Source organism: Vombatus ursinus, unplaced genomic scaffold (genome assembly GCF_900497805.2).
Source record: "Vombatus ursinus unplaced genomic scaffold, bare-nosed wombat genome assembly UNPS02005264.1, whole genome shotgun sequence".
Taxonomy (NCBI): Eukaryota; Metazoa; Chordata; class Mammalia; order Diprotodontia; family Vombatidae; genus Vombatus; species Vombatus ursinus.
This window is the reverse complement of record NW_020945042.1, coordinates 576,005-593,268: the sequence shown is the minus strand read 5'-3', so window position 1 is coordinate 593,268 and position 17,264 is coordinate 576,005. Positions and strand designations below refer to the sequence as shown.

At 40.0% G+C, this 17,264-nt stretch overlaps 1 protein-coding gene across 1 annotated transcript in view; it reads right to left on the bottom strand.

Annotated features, from left to right (window-relative positions):
* Positions 1-5,766: 5,766 nt before the first annotated feature.
* The window catches only part of LOC114030767 (heparan sulfate 2-O-sulfotransferase 1), a 197,191-nt gene continuing 185,693 nt past the window's right edge, over positions 5,767-17,264 (bottom strand). Inside the window, exons 3-4 of the mRNA XM_027845653.1 lie at positions 14,499-14,584; positions 5,767-5,968 (exon numbers count right to left, since the gene is read on the bottom strand). Of these exons, the coding sequence (XP_027701454.1) occupies positions 5,767-5,968; positions 14,499-14,584 (288 nt within the window). The remainder of the gene's footprint in view (positions 5,969-14,498; positions 14,585-17,264) is intronic.

Here is a 17,264-nt window from a genome sequence, read left to right as displayed (position 1 = left end):
AAAAAAACGGGGGTCCTAAGTTCATCAACTATAGCAAAACTGAGTCTGTTGTTCAGTTGTTTCAGTCATGTCTGACTCTCTGACCCCATTTGGGGTTTTCTTGGCAAAAATACTGGAACGGTTTGCCATTTCTTCTCCAGCTCATTTTATAGATGAGGAACTGAGGCAAACAGGGTTAAGTGACCTGCCCAGGGTCACATAGCTAGTGTGTGTCTAAGGCTAGATTTGAATTTCAGAAGAGGAGTCTTTCTGACTCCAAACTTGGAGCTCTATCCACTGTGCCCCCTAGCTCTCCATAACTGAGTCTGGGTCCTTGAAAATAATGAAGGCCTTCCAATCCCTTTCTTAGCTATACATTTTCAGCTTATCATGCTTTGATGTGATTGCTATTGAAGAGTTACTACAACATCTTTAAAGAAGTTTGGAGAGAAAAACTTACAAGTTAGAAAATTTTACTTCAATTACTAATGCCCCTAAAGCAAGTTTCCGACTCTCTAGAACTAAACACAAGAGCAATCAGTGTATGTGTGTATGTGTATGTGTGTGTATGTATATAATTTAATAACAAGGGACTTTAATAGCCTTATGTCTTGCATGCACTGGGTGCTCAAACATTTTCAAGGGATGATTTTAAAAAATAATGATCACTGAAATTCTAATTAAGACAAAGACTTGATTTTTTAAAAAAAATATAAACAGCACTAGTGTGGATCTTTTGGAGAAAAAAAGGTTGCTCTGAGTCACCCTAAAGTTAGTGCAGTCCTCTGTCAGACCACAGAGAAAAAAAGAATTTCACATGGGACCCCTCACAACTGAGAGTTATAACTGGTCTAATAAATTACAAGTAATAAACTTAGTACCCTAGATTAGTAAAATTAGATAAAAGTGAAAAATGAAATTCTGATTTTTCACATATATAAATCTTATCAGTGAGAGTGAGGGAAAACACATATGGATCATGCCTGGGTGCTGTCACCCATCAAATTTCAGAACAAGAGAAGGCTTCTCTAGCGCATTGTGGATACCCTAGGGTATAGCATACATGGAAAAAGCCCAAAATCCCATTTGATGCGGAGGTATGGAAAGGTCATGCTACTTAGGCATCCAAGTGAAGGTGAAGATGGCTTTGGCTGATAACTCAGTGTCTGCGCTGACTGGAAGGGACGGGAGCAGGCTTTACAGACCGTGATGCCTTGGTGAGATGAAATCCTAGAATCCTGCTTCAAAGGTAAAGGATATCCAGGAGGTCAAGGGAACTACTCAGCAGGTCACTCAGGGTGTCTTAGGCAATCCTTGGAAGCAGCAGCTGGCATCAGGTGTCACTAATTTTGGATTCCCTAAAACCTCGTTGCTTCCATTTGCAAAATAAACACGTTCCAAAGTGAAGTGAATTCTCAGTTCATGAGGGTCGTGCTGTTAGTGACATGGTAAGAAACAAGAGGCAAGAAGACGGAGGGATCGTGGTCTTTCAAGTGCCTCTGATCACATTTCAGGTTGACGCCGTCTGATTGTAACCTAGTACACAGAGGTCAACACCTTTTTTGCCGCAATAATTAACCATCTTAGTATCATATTATGAAACTATTCAAATGAGAAAATATTTGTAAAGTGCCTAGTACAATGCCTGGCACTTAGTAGGTGCCAAATAAATGCATGTTCACTCTTCTCCCCCATTTGTAACATTTAAAAATAAAATCAGTGTAAACCATAAAATGGAGATAAAAGTCAATATGTGAATATTCATGAAATATGTGTATCATGAGAATCATTAGAAGCTTATATTATTAAGTAGTAGTAGCTGGATTTTCCAAAAAGTGAGGCTTGGTTGGTCTATCTCATTTTAAGTGTTCTGAATGATTTGTCTATGAAATACTTTGGGTCTGGAAAAATATTTCTATATCCCATAGTCCCAGTCTCTCAGGAGGTCTAGGGTTATGGAATGGATGTACAGATAAAAGGAGGCTTTGGGGAAATTTCAGAACAAAATAGAGGAGACTACACCTACTTTTTGGCAGCTAGATTAGACGGCACAATGGATGGAATCAGAAAGACTCATCTTCATGAGTTCAAACCTGGCCTCAGACACTAGCCATGTGACACTGGGCAAGTCACTTTGCCCTGTTTGCCTCAGTTTCCTCATCCATAAAATGAGTTGGAGATGGAAATGGCCAACCACTCCAGTATCTTTGTCAAGAAAACCTTAAATGGGGTTAAGAGTCAGACAGGACTTCAAAATGACTGAACAATAATAATACTCAGTTTCAAACTAACAAATTGTTTTATGCAATAAGTTATACCTCAACACATCAAAAGGCCCTTGATTTCATTTTTGTGGGTACTGTCTTCTTCCACTGAAACATATCATAATTCCTTGACACTTTAAAAGGAGATTTCTCATGAGGTGATATGGCCAAAAAGACTCTTCACCTGGTAGCTAGCTAACCTGAGGGTGAGCCTTTTCAAACTTAGTTAGCCTGGCCTCTGGACAACAGATCTACAGCCTGTTGACAGGTCTGAATCGAATTTGTTTCTGCCAGGGATTGAGTTCTACTGACATTGCCTTCTAAGAATGCAGAAGCATTACAGCTCGCAGATTGGCAAAGATGGCAAAAGATAGGAATGGTCAGTGTTGGAGGGCTTGTGGAAAGCTGGGCACACCGTTGGTAGAACTCGAATATTAGTTCAACCAATCTATTAATAATTTGGAATTATGCTAAGATAGTGACTACAGCTGCCTGTTCTCTGTGAACCAGAGGTCTCACTGCTAGGGGCATACCACAAGGAGGATAAAGACAGAAAGGTCCCATGGACAACAAAACATTTGTAGTAGCAGTTTTGTTTTTTTGTTTAGTAGCAGAGAACTGGAAATAAAGAAAATGTCTGTTAATTAGAGAGCAGGCAAACTGTGGTGTGTGAGTGCAACGAGATGTGACTGTATCCTAAGAAGTGATCAACTGAAGGACTTATGGAGAGCCATGAGAAAACCCAGGTAAAATGAGAAGCTCTAAGCCAGGGGTGGGGAACCTGTGGCCACAAGGCCACGTAGCTTTAAGGAAAGGATTTGTTCAGTAAAATTTGGCTTCAGTCCATAGGCCGCACTTAAGGACCTAGAAGGCCATGAGTGGCCTTAAGGCTGCAAGTTCTCACCCCTGCTCTAAGCAAAACCCAGAAAACAATCTATACAATGAACACAATAATTTAAACAAATAACAACAACAGAAACTAAAGTGGACATTTTAGAGCGATAAATATCAAAGTGTGCGTAAAGGAGAAAGGAGGAAATAGACCTCCTTCCCCTCTGAGCCAAGGTGGGGGACTATGGGTATGGAATACTGCATATTCTGTCAGACTGGGCAGGTATGTTGTTTAGTTTTGCTCTACTTTCTATTCTTTGTTAGAAGGAATGGTTCTCTGGGTGGGAAAGGTATATTTGGAAATGAAAGTGATGTAGAAAGAAAAGAAATTTAATTCCTGCCCCCATCCCCCTCTACCCCCAGCAATTCTAGACCACTCCTCTACCATGACAAAGCATCAAAGCAGGTCTTATGATATAAGTACAATTTCACAATGTGTGATTGCATGGAATACCACAGCTTCATATGTCACACAGTTTGGGAAATGCTAATTTACATTTTGTTTCTATTATTTCCGTGTTACATAAGTTTATCACCAGATTGTTTCAGTTTTTAGGAAGAAAATATATAAACCTGCTAAGACTTAAAAAAAATGCATTAGTTTCCTGAGGGCTGAGAATGTCATTTTTCACGTTTGTATCAACAGTACCTTGTACACTTAGATGTTTTTTGAATTAAATGCAATCTAGTTCTCAAACACCAACCTTCAGACAACTAGTCCTTGCCTGTTGAGTAAGATGCTGATCTACAGTATATGGAAGCCAAAGAATTGTACCAATCGAAAAGCAGTCCCTGTGATCTCTGAAAGGTAGCCATTGTCAGCACAACAAACCAGAAAGCTTTGTCCCTTACAGAATCAATAGGACAAAAATAGGATGGAATCATGGGATCGACCCACGATTAAACAATGACCTCTAGTAACTTTCGAGCCTGACATTTGCACTGAGCGTTCAAGTGACTATTGTTCGTCATCCACAAAGGGAGGGACCGACCCGGCTAGCAGGTCCCTAGCTCCCTCCTCCTCTCCTTTTTAGTTCCCACTAAGAATACAAGCAAGCCCGGGCTTCTACAACAGTGTCCCGACCATCTACTCTCATGTCTGAGAAGCTCCTGAAGAAGGAAGGCCCCTCTGCAGACCTTCACAGCCCCAAGCCCCAGCGACACTACTCTGATGAGGACAAGTAAGGCACTGTCAGTTAAGAATGATAGAATTTGCCTGATGCACTGTTAAAATTGGGAGGACTGCGCATACTGCACAAGCATGACGCAAAGAGAAATCTGTCCCACAGAGAATAAGTCAAGTTTAAGAGTCCATCTAAGTTATTACGTCAGAAACCACATTTACAAAACTGAGGATTTCTATCCACACTACCATGAACCTAAAAAAAAGAACTCCTCAAAGTTCCTCGCATGGGAATGGTATTCACGAAATCTGATGTATCTTTTCATTGCCCTTGCATATCAAGAGGCACTAGGTGGCAACATAGTGCACTTGAAGTCAGGAAGACCTGAGTTCAAATTCAGCCTCAGATACTAAAGCTGGATGACCTTGGGCAAGTCACTTAACCTGTCTGCCTCAGTTTCCTCAGATGTAAAATGGGGATAATAATAACATTCCTGGGGTTGCTGGGAGGACAAAAAGAGGTAGTAATTGTAGAATGCTTTATGATGATGATGTAGAAGAGTCACCACTACACAAAGAACCCCTTCTTATTCTTTTTTTTGGGGGGGGGGGAGTTGTAGAGTTTCTGGAGGCACTGACAAGTCAAGTGATTTGCCTGTGATCCTTACAGCCGATATATGTCAGAGCTGGGACTGGAACCTGGGTCTATCTTGGCTTTAAGGCCAGACTCCTATATGTTACACGGTGACATTACGCTTCCACTCTCTTGGAACCCTCATAGAGTGAAAGAAAAACAAAGCAATCTCCACAAAGAAGCTTTAATAAGTAAGTCACAAGCTACAGAAGTAACTTCCCAAAGAACCAGGCAAAATTGAGGGTGGAAGTCGGCAGAAGAGAAGGTGTGATCTACGAGTCAGAGCATGAAGACTGGGGCTGGAGTCCCGTCTAGTCTACTTCCGCCACCAATTAGGTTCTGACTCCTCATCAGGAACATAAAAGAATTCAACCCTGGGGCCTCTATTACCCCTTCCAATTTTGAACACCGTAGAAGTCTATGACACTGACCAAGAGATCCCAGAGCAAAGCAGACCGGCTTGAATTTATAAGAGTGAACTGGTATCAACAGCCATTACTAAGAGAAAGAGCGGTGAATTTTCAACTTTTGTGAAAATTGAATTTTATTCTTGATAGTGTATTAAAGTATCATTTGGCATCAAACTACTTTAGAAGGTAGTAGTAAGTGTACTAAGGCAGAGAGGTGTTGCAATTTGCAGCAATGCAAAGATTAGTTCCCCCAGCCCTGAACAAATCACAGACCCTGGAAATGCTGATGCACAGAGATTAAAGATCCACAGTGTTTTAATGAATGATTTTAATATTTTGGTAATTAAATGTTACTAGGTCTATGTGACACTGACATACAGAACATGTATACATAGGTTAAGAAAAGATTTTAAATCAATATTTTATTTTAAAAAGTAAATACAGGAATGACGTTGTCCACTGAATTCAAGGAGGATGAAAACAGTCACTTTTGCATTTAAAAAAAAAATCTTTAAAATTAAATATTACCTTTTTGTCTCCCTGTTTTCTTCTCCGTAAGCCTGGTCTGTAATCATCTCCAAATCGCAGAAAGTAATAGTAAGAAACTAGCCTTTCGATAGGATCTCTTATGACGTTAATGTAAATTGGCTTCTTTTTAACGCCAAATCTGAAACAGAACAAAACAAAAACAACGTCTTGTCAAAGGCAGGCTCTTTGGAGGTTACTTGCGCAAATGAAGCAGCTGTTGACTTATGTGTATTTGGGGCATGACAAAAAAAAAAAAAGGACAAGAAATAACAGTTAAAGATAAGAGCTAAAGAACAAAAGAGGAAGAAGGACTTTAAAAATCACACAGCCAAGCTCTAGTGGAAAAGATAGCATCCATTTTAATAATGTTTCTTCATTAGGTTTTAAATTGTGGAGAAAAATTCCTTTCCAAATTAGAGAGTATAGATTTTTAGGTAGGACCTTAATGTTTCTAATTTTAAAAGCATCCACGTTCTTTATTACATTCCAAAATGACTTGCTTGCAGCAGATAAGGCGGCGAAACCTTATTCGACACTAAATATGTTTCTAAAATTGTCTGCCTCACTAAACAAGAGAAATATTATCAATAACTACAGCAAACGTCCAGGCCCAGAGCTATTACGGGTCTGCCTTCTTGGGGCGATCTAGAATATGCCACAAGATTCTGCTTTGGTGAACACTGCTAGTGTCAGATGGATGCTGGGTCAAATTTGAATCAATGTCAGAACCGTAGGAAAGGAATGAACTTTCTACTGTTCTTTCACTGATTGAACGTTTTTTCTCTGCCCCCAAAGCAGCTGCTCTTCCCAATTTCCCCCCCCTTTTAAATAGTACATCACCGACCCTTTGCTTGGGACACCAGTCATTTTTTTTAAGCTTTTCCTCTATGTTTTTATTTTTTATCCAATGTTAAATATCACATCAGAGAACTAACCATTCCTTTCCTCTCAGTGGCACCACCTTAAATTCAGGCTCCTGCTTCACCTCTTGTGAACCATTTCTAACTGGTGTCCTCATTTCCAGTCTCTCTCCATCCAATCCACACTGTTAATCTTCCAAACACACAACTTTCATGTCATTCATTAAGGACCTGAAAAAGACCCTGTCTAAAACATCAACTAAACTCATTTGCCTGACTTCCAAGGCTCCCCATCAACTAGTACCTGCCCTACCTCCCCAACCTCATCCACCATTAATTCCAAATACTGAACTGCCATCAGGACTGTCTCTTACCATCTACCTAACATATCACACTCACTCCTGCCCCCTGGCCTGAAACAGGCCTTGTGAGCTTCTCTATGCTTATTCAAGAAACATTAAATATTGATAATGTAAAAGCAGTATTATCCAAAATGCTACTTATATTTCAAAGTTCTGTACCAGTTCAACCTCTTTGCTGAAGTTTTTCTGGTAATATAATAGGTTCCCCCTCCCCTCCTAAATTATTGTACTTGGGGCAGCTAGGTGGTGCAGTGGATAGAACACCAGCCCTGAATTCAGGAGGACCTGAGTTCAAATCCGGCCTCAGACACATAAAACTTATTAGCTGTGTGCCCTTGGGCAAGTCACTTAACTCCACTGCATAGCTGAAAAAAGAAAAACAACAACAACAACAAAAAATTACTGTATTCACTGTTAATGATAATTTAGCATTATAATGTACTGTGTCTTAGTGATTAAATGACCAAAAGGAAAACTGCATACAGGGCCTAGGTAGCTGGCAAACTATCTCCAGTCAGCCACTTATTAACTAAAAATTGGCTACAGACAGCTTTTCAACTTTCAAATATTCATAGATCAGAGACAGTAGAGACTTCGGAGTCAGCTGCTTTGGGAATCAGGATATATCTTCCCAGAGAAACATACCATAAATGGTAGATAGACTTCCAAAGTAGTTGTGATCAAATGGGATACTCTATGTGTATGTATGCATATACACAATGAAAAAAAATATAAAAATATCTTTGCATAAAGACCTCACCCATGAGAGAGAGGGAGGGAAGACAGAAAAAAACAGATGGGGGGAGAAGTGTGTGTGTGTGGGAGAAAGAAAAAAAGAGGAGGAGGAGAAGTATGTGTGTGTGTGAATGACAGAGAGAGAGAGAGAGAGAGAGAGAGAGAGAGAGAGACAGAGACAGAGAGAGAGAGAGAGAGAGACAGAGTAAGATAGGGGAGAGAGAAAGGGCAGAGAGAGAAGACAGTAAGGTAGAGGGAGAAAGAAAAAAAAGAGGAGGAGAAGTATGTGTGTGTGTCTGTGTGTATGTGTGTGTGTGCGTATGACAGAAAGAGACAGAGAGAGAGAGAGAGGAGTGAGAACATATTTCAGCTATGTTATGGGACAAAGAGCCATTTATGGGAGGGTATTTATAACATTGTTTCTATGGGAGAAAGCTTTTCCCAGGACTCAGTAATTAACATGTAAGTGCCAGGATCCCATATTATGCCTGGCCGCTGGCATTACTGAGAGGGGACTGAAGTGGGATGTGAGTGTATGGGGTGCACATCTCCACCTCCAGTATATCCTTGTTACTGCACTAATATTTGCAGGGCTCCAGAGGAAGCCTGTTCCTGGCTTAGGGATTTGGATGAATGGGGCTTTCATTAGTTGGGGACAACCCACACAGGCATATCAAGGCAATGAAATACCCTAACTTTAGCTATAAAACACAGGAATGCTAAAACTAGTAAAAATATATCTGTGATATTTAGCTCAATTAATTACAGCTTGGTCCTAATTATAGAGATAATCCTTTTAAGTAGCGGTTTGCAGAAAGAATAAAACAATTCTGTGGTCATAGCCTCTGCCCTTAATGCCTGGTTACCAATTCAATCTGATATAGCAAACATTCAATTAGCAGCTGCTATGTGCAGGGACCTCCACAGAAATAAAGTGGTTTCTTTATTGTAACATGGAAGTGACCCTGAATTCTTGAAGGCACTATCACAAGTTCTGGGTGATTCTACCTTGTAGGAAACAGCTTTGAATACAGGCTCATCATTTGTAGGCAGGGATCTAGATGATAAATTTTTTGATCACATCAAAACATGAAATATGGATAAATATAAACTAGACCTATGTAACTTCACAGCCAGTGAGGAAAACATTCCAAGAGAAAAGGAATTAAAAAAAAAAAACATAGACAATACTTTCAACATAGAGAATGACTGAAGATGTTCCAGTGAACCCCATCTGCCTGTTTTTTCCCACTGGTATAAACTATCGTGAGAAGGATCCACTTGCATAAGAAGGGCATCCTCGGGGGCAGCTAGGTGGCGCAGTGGATAGAGCACTGGCCTTGGAGTTGGGAGGACCTGAGTTCAAATCTGGACTCAGACCAAACACTAGACACTTACTAGCTGTGTGACCCTGGGCAAGTCACTCAACCCCAATTGCCTAAAAATTAAAAAAAAATTAAAAAGAAGGGCATCCTCAATAAAACGTGGGAAGGTGCCAGAACAGGCAGGTTTGGGCTGATGTCGTCCCTTGTGCTCCAAGAGGACCCAAACGACGTCCCTCTGGCAGGGCCGAGGTACAGCGTGTCCGACTGCAGACCCCATCTTCATAGTTGTGCCACTGACGGCAAGCACAGAGAATCCATCCCACTGAGTACTTTTTGCAGTCTCCAAAAAGCCGTTTAACAACAGGTGAAAAACCAAAAATCAAAACCCCTTGAAGGCTCTGAAAGGGGTCCCTCAAGCGGGAGCTTTCCACTCACGTGTAAAAATCACACAAGAGTGTGGGAGATGCAACCACAGAGACTACACCAAGTGAAGCATAAAACTGGGAGGTTGATGCTCCCCTAAAGGGTTCTGATGGGCTCATGGCAAGCATGGTGGGGGATTGGGGTGGGGTTTAAGCACATATCTAGCATCTACTTTGTGCCAGGCACTGCACTACATGCTTTACAAATATTATCTCATTTGATCCTCACAACAACCCTGGAAGGTAGGTGCTATTATTATCCCTATTTTACAGATAAGGAAACTGAGGTAGGCAGCAGTTAAGTGATTTGCCTGGGGTCACACAGTAAGTGTCTGAGAATAGATCTGAACTCAGGTCTTCCTGACATCAGGTCTAGCATGCCATCTAGCTGCTCCTCCACAGCCTAGGGGTGGGGATGTGTCTTCCTCCGTTCTTCCCTTCCCCTCCCAGAACCTTGTTGGATGCAGAAGGGACTAACAAAACAAGGGCTATCCACTGCCCTCCTCTGCCTGCCACCCCCACCTCTGTGGGAAAGATCCCAGGAATGCTCTGCACACTCCGGTCTACTCCCACTGCACGCCCACCATGTTGGTTCTTTGTGATCATCATTTCCTTTTCTAGGGATATTCATTTATCATTGCCTTCATATATTACTCTACAATTTTGGCAGGAAATAAAGTCAATCTCACTGGCATACAGTTTGCAGACTCCATTCTTTTTCCATCTGATAAAGTTGGGAAAACATTTGGCCTCCTTTAGACTTGTGGTACCTTTCCAGTTCTCTATGATTCTTATTAATGATGTCACCAGCTCACAGCATTCACATTTGCCAGCTCTGCCAGTACCAAAGATGATCATTCCCCTGGTCTAAGCAACTTGAACTCATTAAAGGTAGGAAGAGGGCCCCTCGCTACATGGATAATGGGCTCAAGCCAACTCTCCAATTGGTCCAACCCTCCAAGAGTCCAGCATCTTGGCACAGTAAGTAGGGTATTGACTGGGAGTAAGAAAGAAAGTTGGGACCATACATTTTGATCAAAGCCCTTGTGCTCATTAGTCTAAATTCCCAAAATCCAGAGAGAGGAGAGGTTAATACTAAGTCACAAAAAATAAGAGAGAAGAATTCCAAGAAGCACTAGATTCTCAACAGTGTTGAATGCCGCAGAGACATCTGATTCCATAGCTGAAAGACCATCGGTCCTGTTCATGGATCCCTGACAAGAGTAAAATGAAGAGTGTTACCACGTGTGGCATTATGGATTTAGCGTGGTGTCAAGTGTAGACAGACAGGAAGTGATAAGGGAACTATTACTGGCTCAACCCAGAGGTGCAAGTCAATAGACACATTCCACACAATTCTGTTTATCAAAAGACTCTAGGTCTCACTTGATTTTTCTCTATTTTTTTTTTCTTTAGACTTAGAAGTATTCAGGGAGGCATTTCTATTCCTGACTTCTCTGCATTTACTTGCCTTGCTATAGCAGCTAAGGACAGTTACTAATGAAGTGAAGGACAGAAGAGAAAAGGACCTACTGGAAAAAACAAACAAACAAACCAACCAACCCATCACTCCCAACAATGTTATGAATAAAAATGAAATCCTCATAGGAATTCATGGTAAAGAGATTTATAAAAACAGAATATTCTTGTATATCTTTCAAAGACAGCTGCTGCTAAAACTATCGTACTTGAACTCTGCTACTGACTATGACCATGGACCATGTGACCTCATGGCAGCTGTAATGTAAAAGTCTCAGTACAGGCTAATTGAAACTACAGCATAATTAGGGCCAAATAACTCTAGATAACCTGGCCCAATTAAAAAAAAAATGCAACTTTTTTATTTTGACTGTCATTTTTTCATTTTGATTTAGTGCTTTCCAAAGGATCAATTTCTTTTAAATGTTTTTCTTATAGGTTTGAAGAAAATTAAAGCAGTGAAAATGATTAGTGATGATACCTGAGTACTCTTGCTAAGACAGGGTAAGAAATCTATTAACATTTTTTTCTCTAATTGATAATTTTTTTATTATAAAAAGACAAAAGAAATTTGGGTCAGTAAAAATTCCCTCTGTTCTTATCTTGTGAAAAGTGTCTAAAAATATTTTAAAGTATAAAATATCCTTTAAATTTGTGATGTTTATTATACTTATTTTGAAAGTTCTTTTTCTTCATTTGTTTCCAAATAAGAAAAAAATATAGTTAAGTAGGAACAAGAAGGAAGAAAAGGAAAAGATATGGCGAGGGGATGTAGAAACGACCAAAAATGAAATAATACATTTACTTACATTTCTTTGCAGCTAAAATCTGAAAGCACAGGCTGAGCTGAGAAAATAACTTTCAGAGAAAAGAAATGTTTCTTCGTGATCCAAATGAAAATCAAAGGGAGCAGCCTTGTTATCTCCCTGGCTTGCTGCCCATTGCTACATTTTCTTGTTCATACACTGGACTCTTAAAGACTCTGTAACAAAGCCATCTGTATATACATACAATTCTCTCATCAAAGTATCCCCCTTTCTCCTAGAGGGAGCATGTATTTTGCCTTTGTTGTACCTAGAAAGATTTTAGAAGAAAAGTAAACTATTTTTTAAAATAAAAATTAGCCTAGAAGAGCTAGGCAGCACAGTGGATGGAGTGCTGGGCCTGGAGTCAGGAAGACCTACGTTCAAAGCCAATCTTAAGACACTTACTAGCTGTTTGACCATGGGCAAGTCACTTAACCCTGTTTGCCTCAGTTTCCTCATTTGTAAAATGAGCCAGAAAAGGAAATGGCAAACCACTCCAGTATCTCTGCCGAGAAAACCCCAAATGGGGCCACAAAGAGTCTGACGTGACTGACCAACAAAATGGAAATTCTTCCTGTCCATAGGTAACTTGAATTGATAACAAGTTATCCAACAAGATTCTGGCAATGACTTTGATGAAGAGCTACTTTAAAAAGAAGAAAAGAAAACCTGGGAGGGAACTGGGTTTCCCAGTCGAGTTACAACTTTTCTGGACTAAATACATTGAGCAGAGGTTTGGAAGTATCATTTTTAAATGTCAAAAGGCTAATAAAGAGAATTTTCATAGCAATTTTTTTAACCTCCAATATAACATGAAAATCACTCATGCTGAAACAGTCTTATATACAACAAAGTTTTCTTACAGTATTTAATAAAGAGGATAAATTCTTTCCCCCCAAAAGCTTTTACACTTTAAACTACAAGAATACCAGAAAATACTTCAGATCTTCTTTCTAAGTACGAGTCTTTTGCCAAAAGCAAAAAAGCATTCAATATATATTTTAATAACAAAAACTTCAAGTATTAGAAATCAAGCTACATGTGGAAAAAATAAATCATTTAGGTGAAAGGGTAACAAACATCTACTTCAAGGATAATGCAGCCCTGAGGGGAAATATGCATATGAATGAACTGTGTGAAATTGGTTAGGTGCCTTTCCAAAAGAAAAATAATTAGTTTATTTTAAAGCTTCCTATAAAATGTTTTTAATAATACCATATGAATTATTTATAGAGAAAGGTATACCCAACTTCACAAAAACCCCAACCATTTCACTGAGTGTGTTCCAAACACAGAGGGAAATACTGGAAAGAAGAATGATGTAATTTTATATTCATGATCTTTGGGGAGAGATTCATTTTTAATTACATGATTTCCAAAAAGTTAAGGCTTCTTAAGCTTCATGTTAATGTTGTGCTCCTATTAAAACTTTTGGTGAAAACCAAAAGATTCCTTTATACTCTTTTGTCTTTTAATCCTTCAAAGTAGGAAAAGCTAAATGGAGAGTTTGATACCAATGCAGTTTTCTCATTTAAGCCCCTTTAATTAAAGTTGGCACATGCCTGGGGGAGAATTACTTTGAAGTCATGACCACCAATGGAAAGCTCTGAGACAGATGTCATAAACCGAAATAATAAAATTCGTTATTGTACTTTGTGATGAGTGGTGATCTCCGTTCTTCTTTTAATGGTGCTTTTGAAGTTAATGCCTGGTGTTCTAAGGGATTGGATTTCAATTTCAGGTCTCAATCCCCTTTCAAAGGCTACAAATGTGCATCATCTTAAGTTACCAGGGATACCTGAATGAACTTTCAAATGAGTCCAAATGGTGTGTGTTTAGACTATTCAACGCCAACAATTTCCTGGTTAATTCCTAATATGGCGCAAACAGACTCTAGAGGGAGCCATACGCAGACTTCAGTCCCTGATGGCTGGCCTGTAACTTTATGGAGCTTTCCTTCCACAGCAGTGACGAATTCTGGTGATTATACCTTGAACCCAAAAAATAAAAATAAGGACAATAAAAGAGAATCCCTTCTTTCTCTCTAAAACAGAGCTAAATGGAAATAGGAACAAAAGAATGGCTCTTTTTCAGATGACTTCTCAATCAGTCAGGATGTGAAGACTGAAATAATTTAGGCAAAGAGATGGTATCACATCAACCTCAAGGTGACCGAGCTGAGGAGCGGGGGCATTTTACTGGGCCCATGATTATTGGGTGATGGGGGAGAGCAGGTTTTGCTTGCCCATTCTTTTAGTCAATGAGGCATGTCACTGAGATGATTTGCTTAGTCTCGAGGAGGAAAACCTAGTGTTCTAATAAAGAGCAGCCTTCCAATCATGCAAGGAAAGGGGCTCGTAGCCTTTGTGGCCATGGTCACCTACTGTCCTGTAAGTGATTAGGGTGAATAATTGAAAAAAAATTCAAATCAAAAGAAAACCCAAGGCCTGTTAATTTTAATAGATATGAGAATTGTCAATTGAGGAACACTAGAGGGCAGTGATATATAAGAAGGTACAGCATCATTTACTAGAATTACAGGTTTAAAACTGGCAACTCAGTCCTTTTTTACATTTTATTTTGGAAAATTATGATCACAAAAACTTAAACACTAATTCAAGGCATTTCTGATCGCTAAAGGACAAAATAGTCTGGAGGATGTATTTTTTGGATAACTTACTTTGCAAAATCCAAGTAAGATACATGTCCATGATAAAACCCTGGTTTCATTTCTTTCCAGGAAGTTATGTTTTTCACAAAGCGCACCTGAAAAATAGCAACATCCACAACATTTAGGTATAGTTTAAATTAGTAAAAAGCAGCTAACATTCCAATATGGTCCCTTCAAAGTCTTAAAAACACCACACACACTTGGGGACACTCATGCAGATTCAAACCCATGGCTAAAATCTTAGCACACAGAAGTATGCAGCTACTGATTTAAAGACAGCTACTACATGGTATTAAAAAAAAACAAAACAGAATGAAGGACAGTGCAGAAAGAATTGTGATACAAATCAGACACCTATAATGCAGCAGTATGGACAAGAATAACATCCACCTTCCCCTCCCTGCCCAGTTGGCTGGACCCAGGCAGTAGATCACACTGCAGCAAAGATATGCTTTATGCATATTAAGTAAAAATTCTTCTGGGAACTTGTTATCATGAACTATATTTAAGCACAAAGACTCAAAATGGTAGCCTAAATCCACATGAAACAAAATAAACCTTGAAACAAAACTTGATTAAGGCATAGACAGACGTTATAAGGAATTTGAAACAATTAAGAGCAGAGCTCAAAGGCCACTCAACATAATTCAACTAAATTCACCCATTTATTCGGTGCCTACTGTGTGCAAGGCACACAGATTTAACTATTGAACTACTGTTCATTTGCCTTTAACAGAACTAAAAACAACACTGCATATTGGCCAATATTTACTGGCCTGAACATGGGAAATGTATTTTAAAGTTGGCAGACTGATAAATACTGAGAATTTGATCAATCTCAGTCTCGCCAGCTGCAAGAAGGTGATACGCAATTTCTGAAATAGAAAACTGAATTGATTTCCAAGGGGTAAATCACTCACATGAAATGGTTAAGAACGCCTCCCAGGGATTGGACACAGTGCCAGAAACAAGCCCTGGGCCTCCCTCAGTCTGTAAGATACGACCTCAGTCACTCAGCACAGAACAGAAAAATTCTGACAACTTATCAGATAATCTTAAGTGCAAGCCATCCCTGGGTAGCCCTGGTCACATGGCCATATCACAGAGCGTTCACCGATGATAACAGGCCAAAGCCTCTGCTGAGCAGTGAACTCCTTGAGCTACAACTGAGATAATGCCTCAGGCTGGGCGGAGGCAAGGTGAAGAGGTAAAAGATTCAGGAGAATGTCACATTTCAGAGAACCTGGACTGGGAAAAACCAAGAGGGCTTGGGGGAGAGGTTAGAATTACCATACTGGTCCCACTCTGGGTCTCACTATTTCCCCAAATCAGAATTGTATAAAATCTGACGATGGCTGGTAGGTGATGTAATTTTTCAGTCTATACGTGTATTTTTTTTTTTCCTTTTGAAGAAATCTCACTTTAGGGGGACACCCTTTTTTCTGGACCAATATGGTCCTGGGAAAAAAACATTAAAGATTCATAAACTAGGAAGAACTAATGGGCTCCTTCTGGAAGGATACAAAGTTGGACATATCAGTCATCATTGGTATGAGCTTGATCTTCATATAAAAGATCTTTTTGTCCATGACACAAAACCTGGGGAGTAGATATGGTAAATTCAATTATCGGTGATAATGATGAAATGCTCAGATAATCCCCATACTCCTTTTTAGCCATTCCTTTTTAATTTCCTCTTCATTTCCCAAAGTTTTTACTAAAATGGACTTAGCTGCACTTTCTATGCTTTCTTTTCCTGTTGGTCCCCCGGTGTGAGGTACCAACAGGAATGAAAAAAGTTAGATGACAAGAAGTGAGAGGGAGGAAAAACAAAAAGACCATATAATCTGGAAAATATTTCCCCCAAATTTTGTTGTTGTTGTTCAGTTGTTTTAGTCATGTCTGAGTCTCCATGGCCCCGTGTGGGGTTGTCTTGGCAGACACTGGAGTGGTTTGCCATTTCCTTCTCCAGATTATTTCACAGATGAGGACACTGAGGCAAACAGGGTTAAGTGACTTACCGAGGTTCACACAGCTATTAAGTGTCTGAGGTCAGATTTGAAATCAGGACAGTGAGTCTTCCTGACTCCAGGCGTGGCGCTCTATCCACCGCCATTTTTGTTACTGTTACCCATAGAAGGGCACAGGCAAATTTTTGGTTCTAAGAAACTAGGTTCAATGCCAGTTCTAGCTTCAGGGAGGGTGGCAGAGATAGGCAGTTCCACAGAAGACAGTAAACAGGCCAACAACCTACAGCAATTCTTTTCTACTTAGTAGACAGTGAGAAGGGAATGGGGTGGGGAAATGGAACTAGAAGGGGAGAAAAGAAATGAGGAAAGGAGATGCTGGTGCTGAGTATGTCAAAGTGAGGTTTATGCCACTCGTTCTGGTGGTCTAGGGCCACATTTGGGATGGAAGAGTCACTAACTAGAGACTGAGTATCATTTCTGGCAATGCTACAGAAGGCATCATGGAGTGCTGGAAAGAACACTAGATTGAGAGAGGGCCTGGGTTTGAGTTGTCCTTATGGCGCTGGAATGGCTGCCTCAGCTTGGACAAGCCCCATCCTTCCATTTGTTTCCTCATTTGCTTTAAAATGGAGATAATACTATTCCAGATAAAACCACTCCTGGGACTGAAGAGCCCTACCCCTTAGTCCAATCTCCCCATTTCATAGATGAGGAAACTGGCCCAGAGAACTTAGTCAGTTGCTCAATATTACAAAACTGAGTAAACCATTAATGAAAGTCAGAACTGGGACCTGAAGCCCAGACC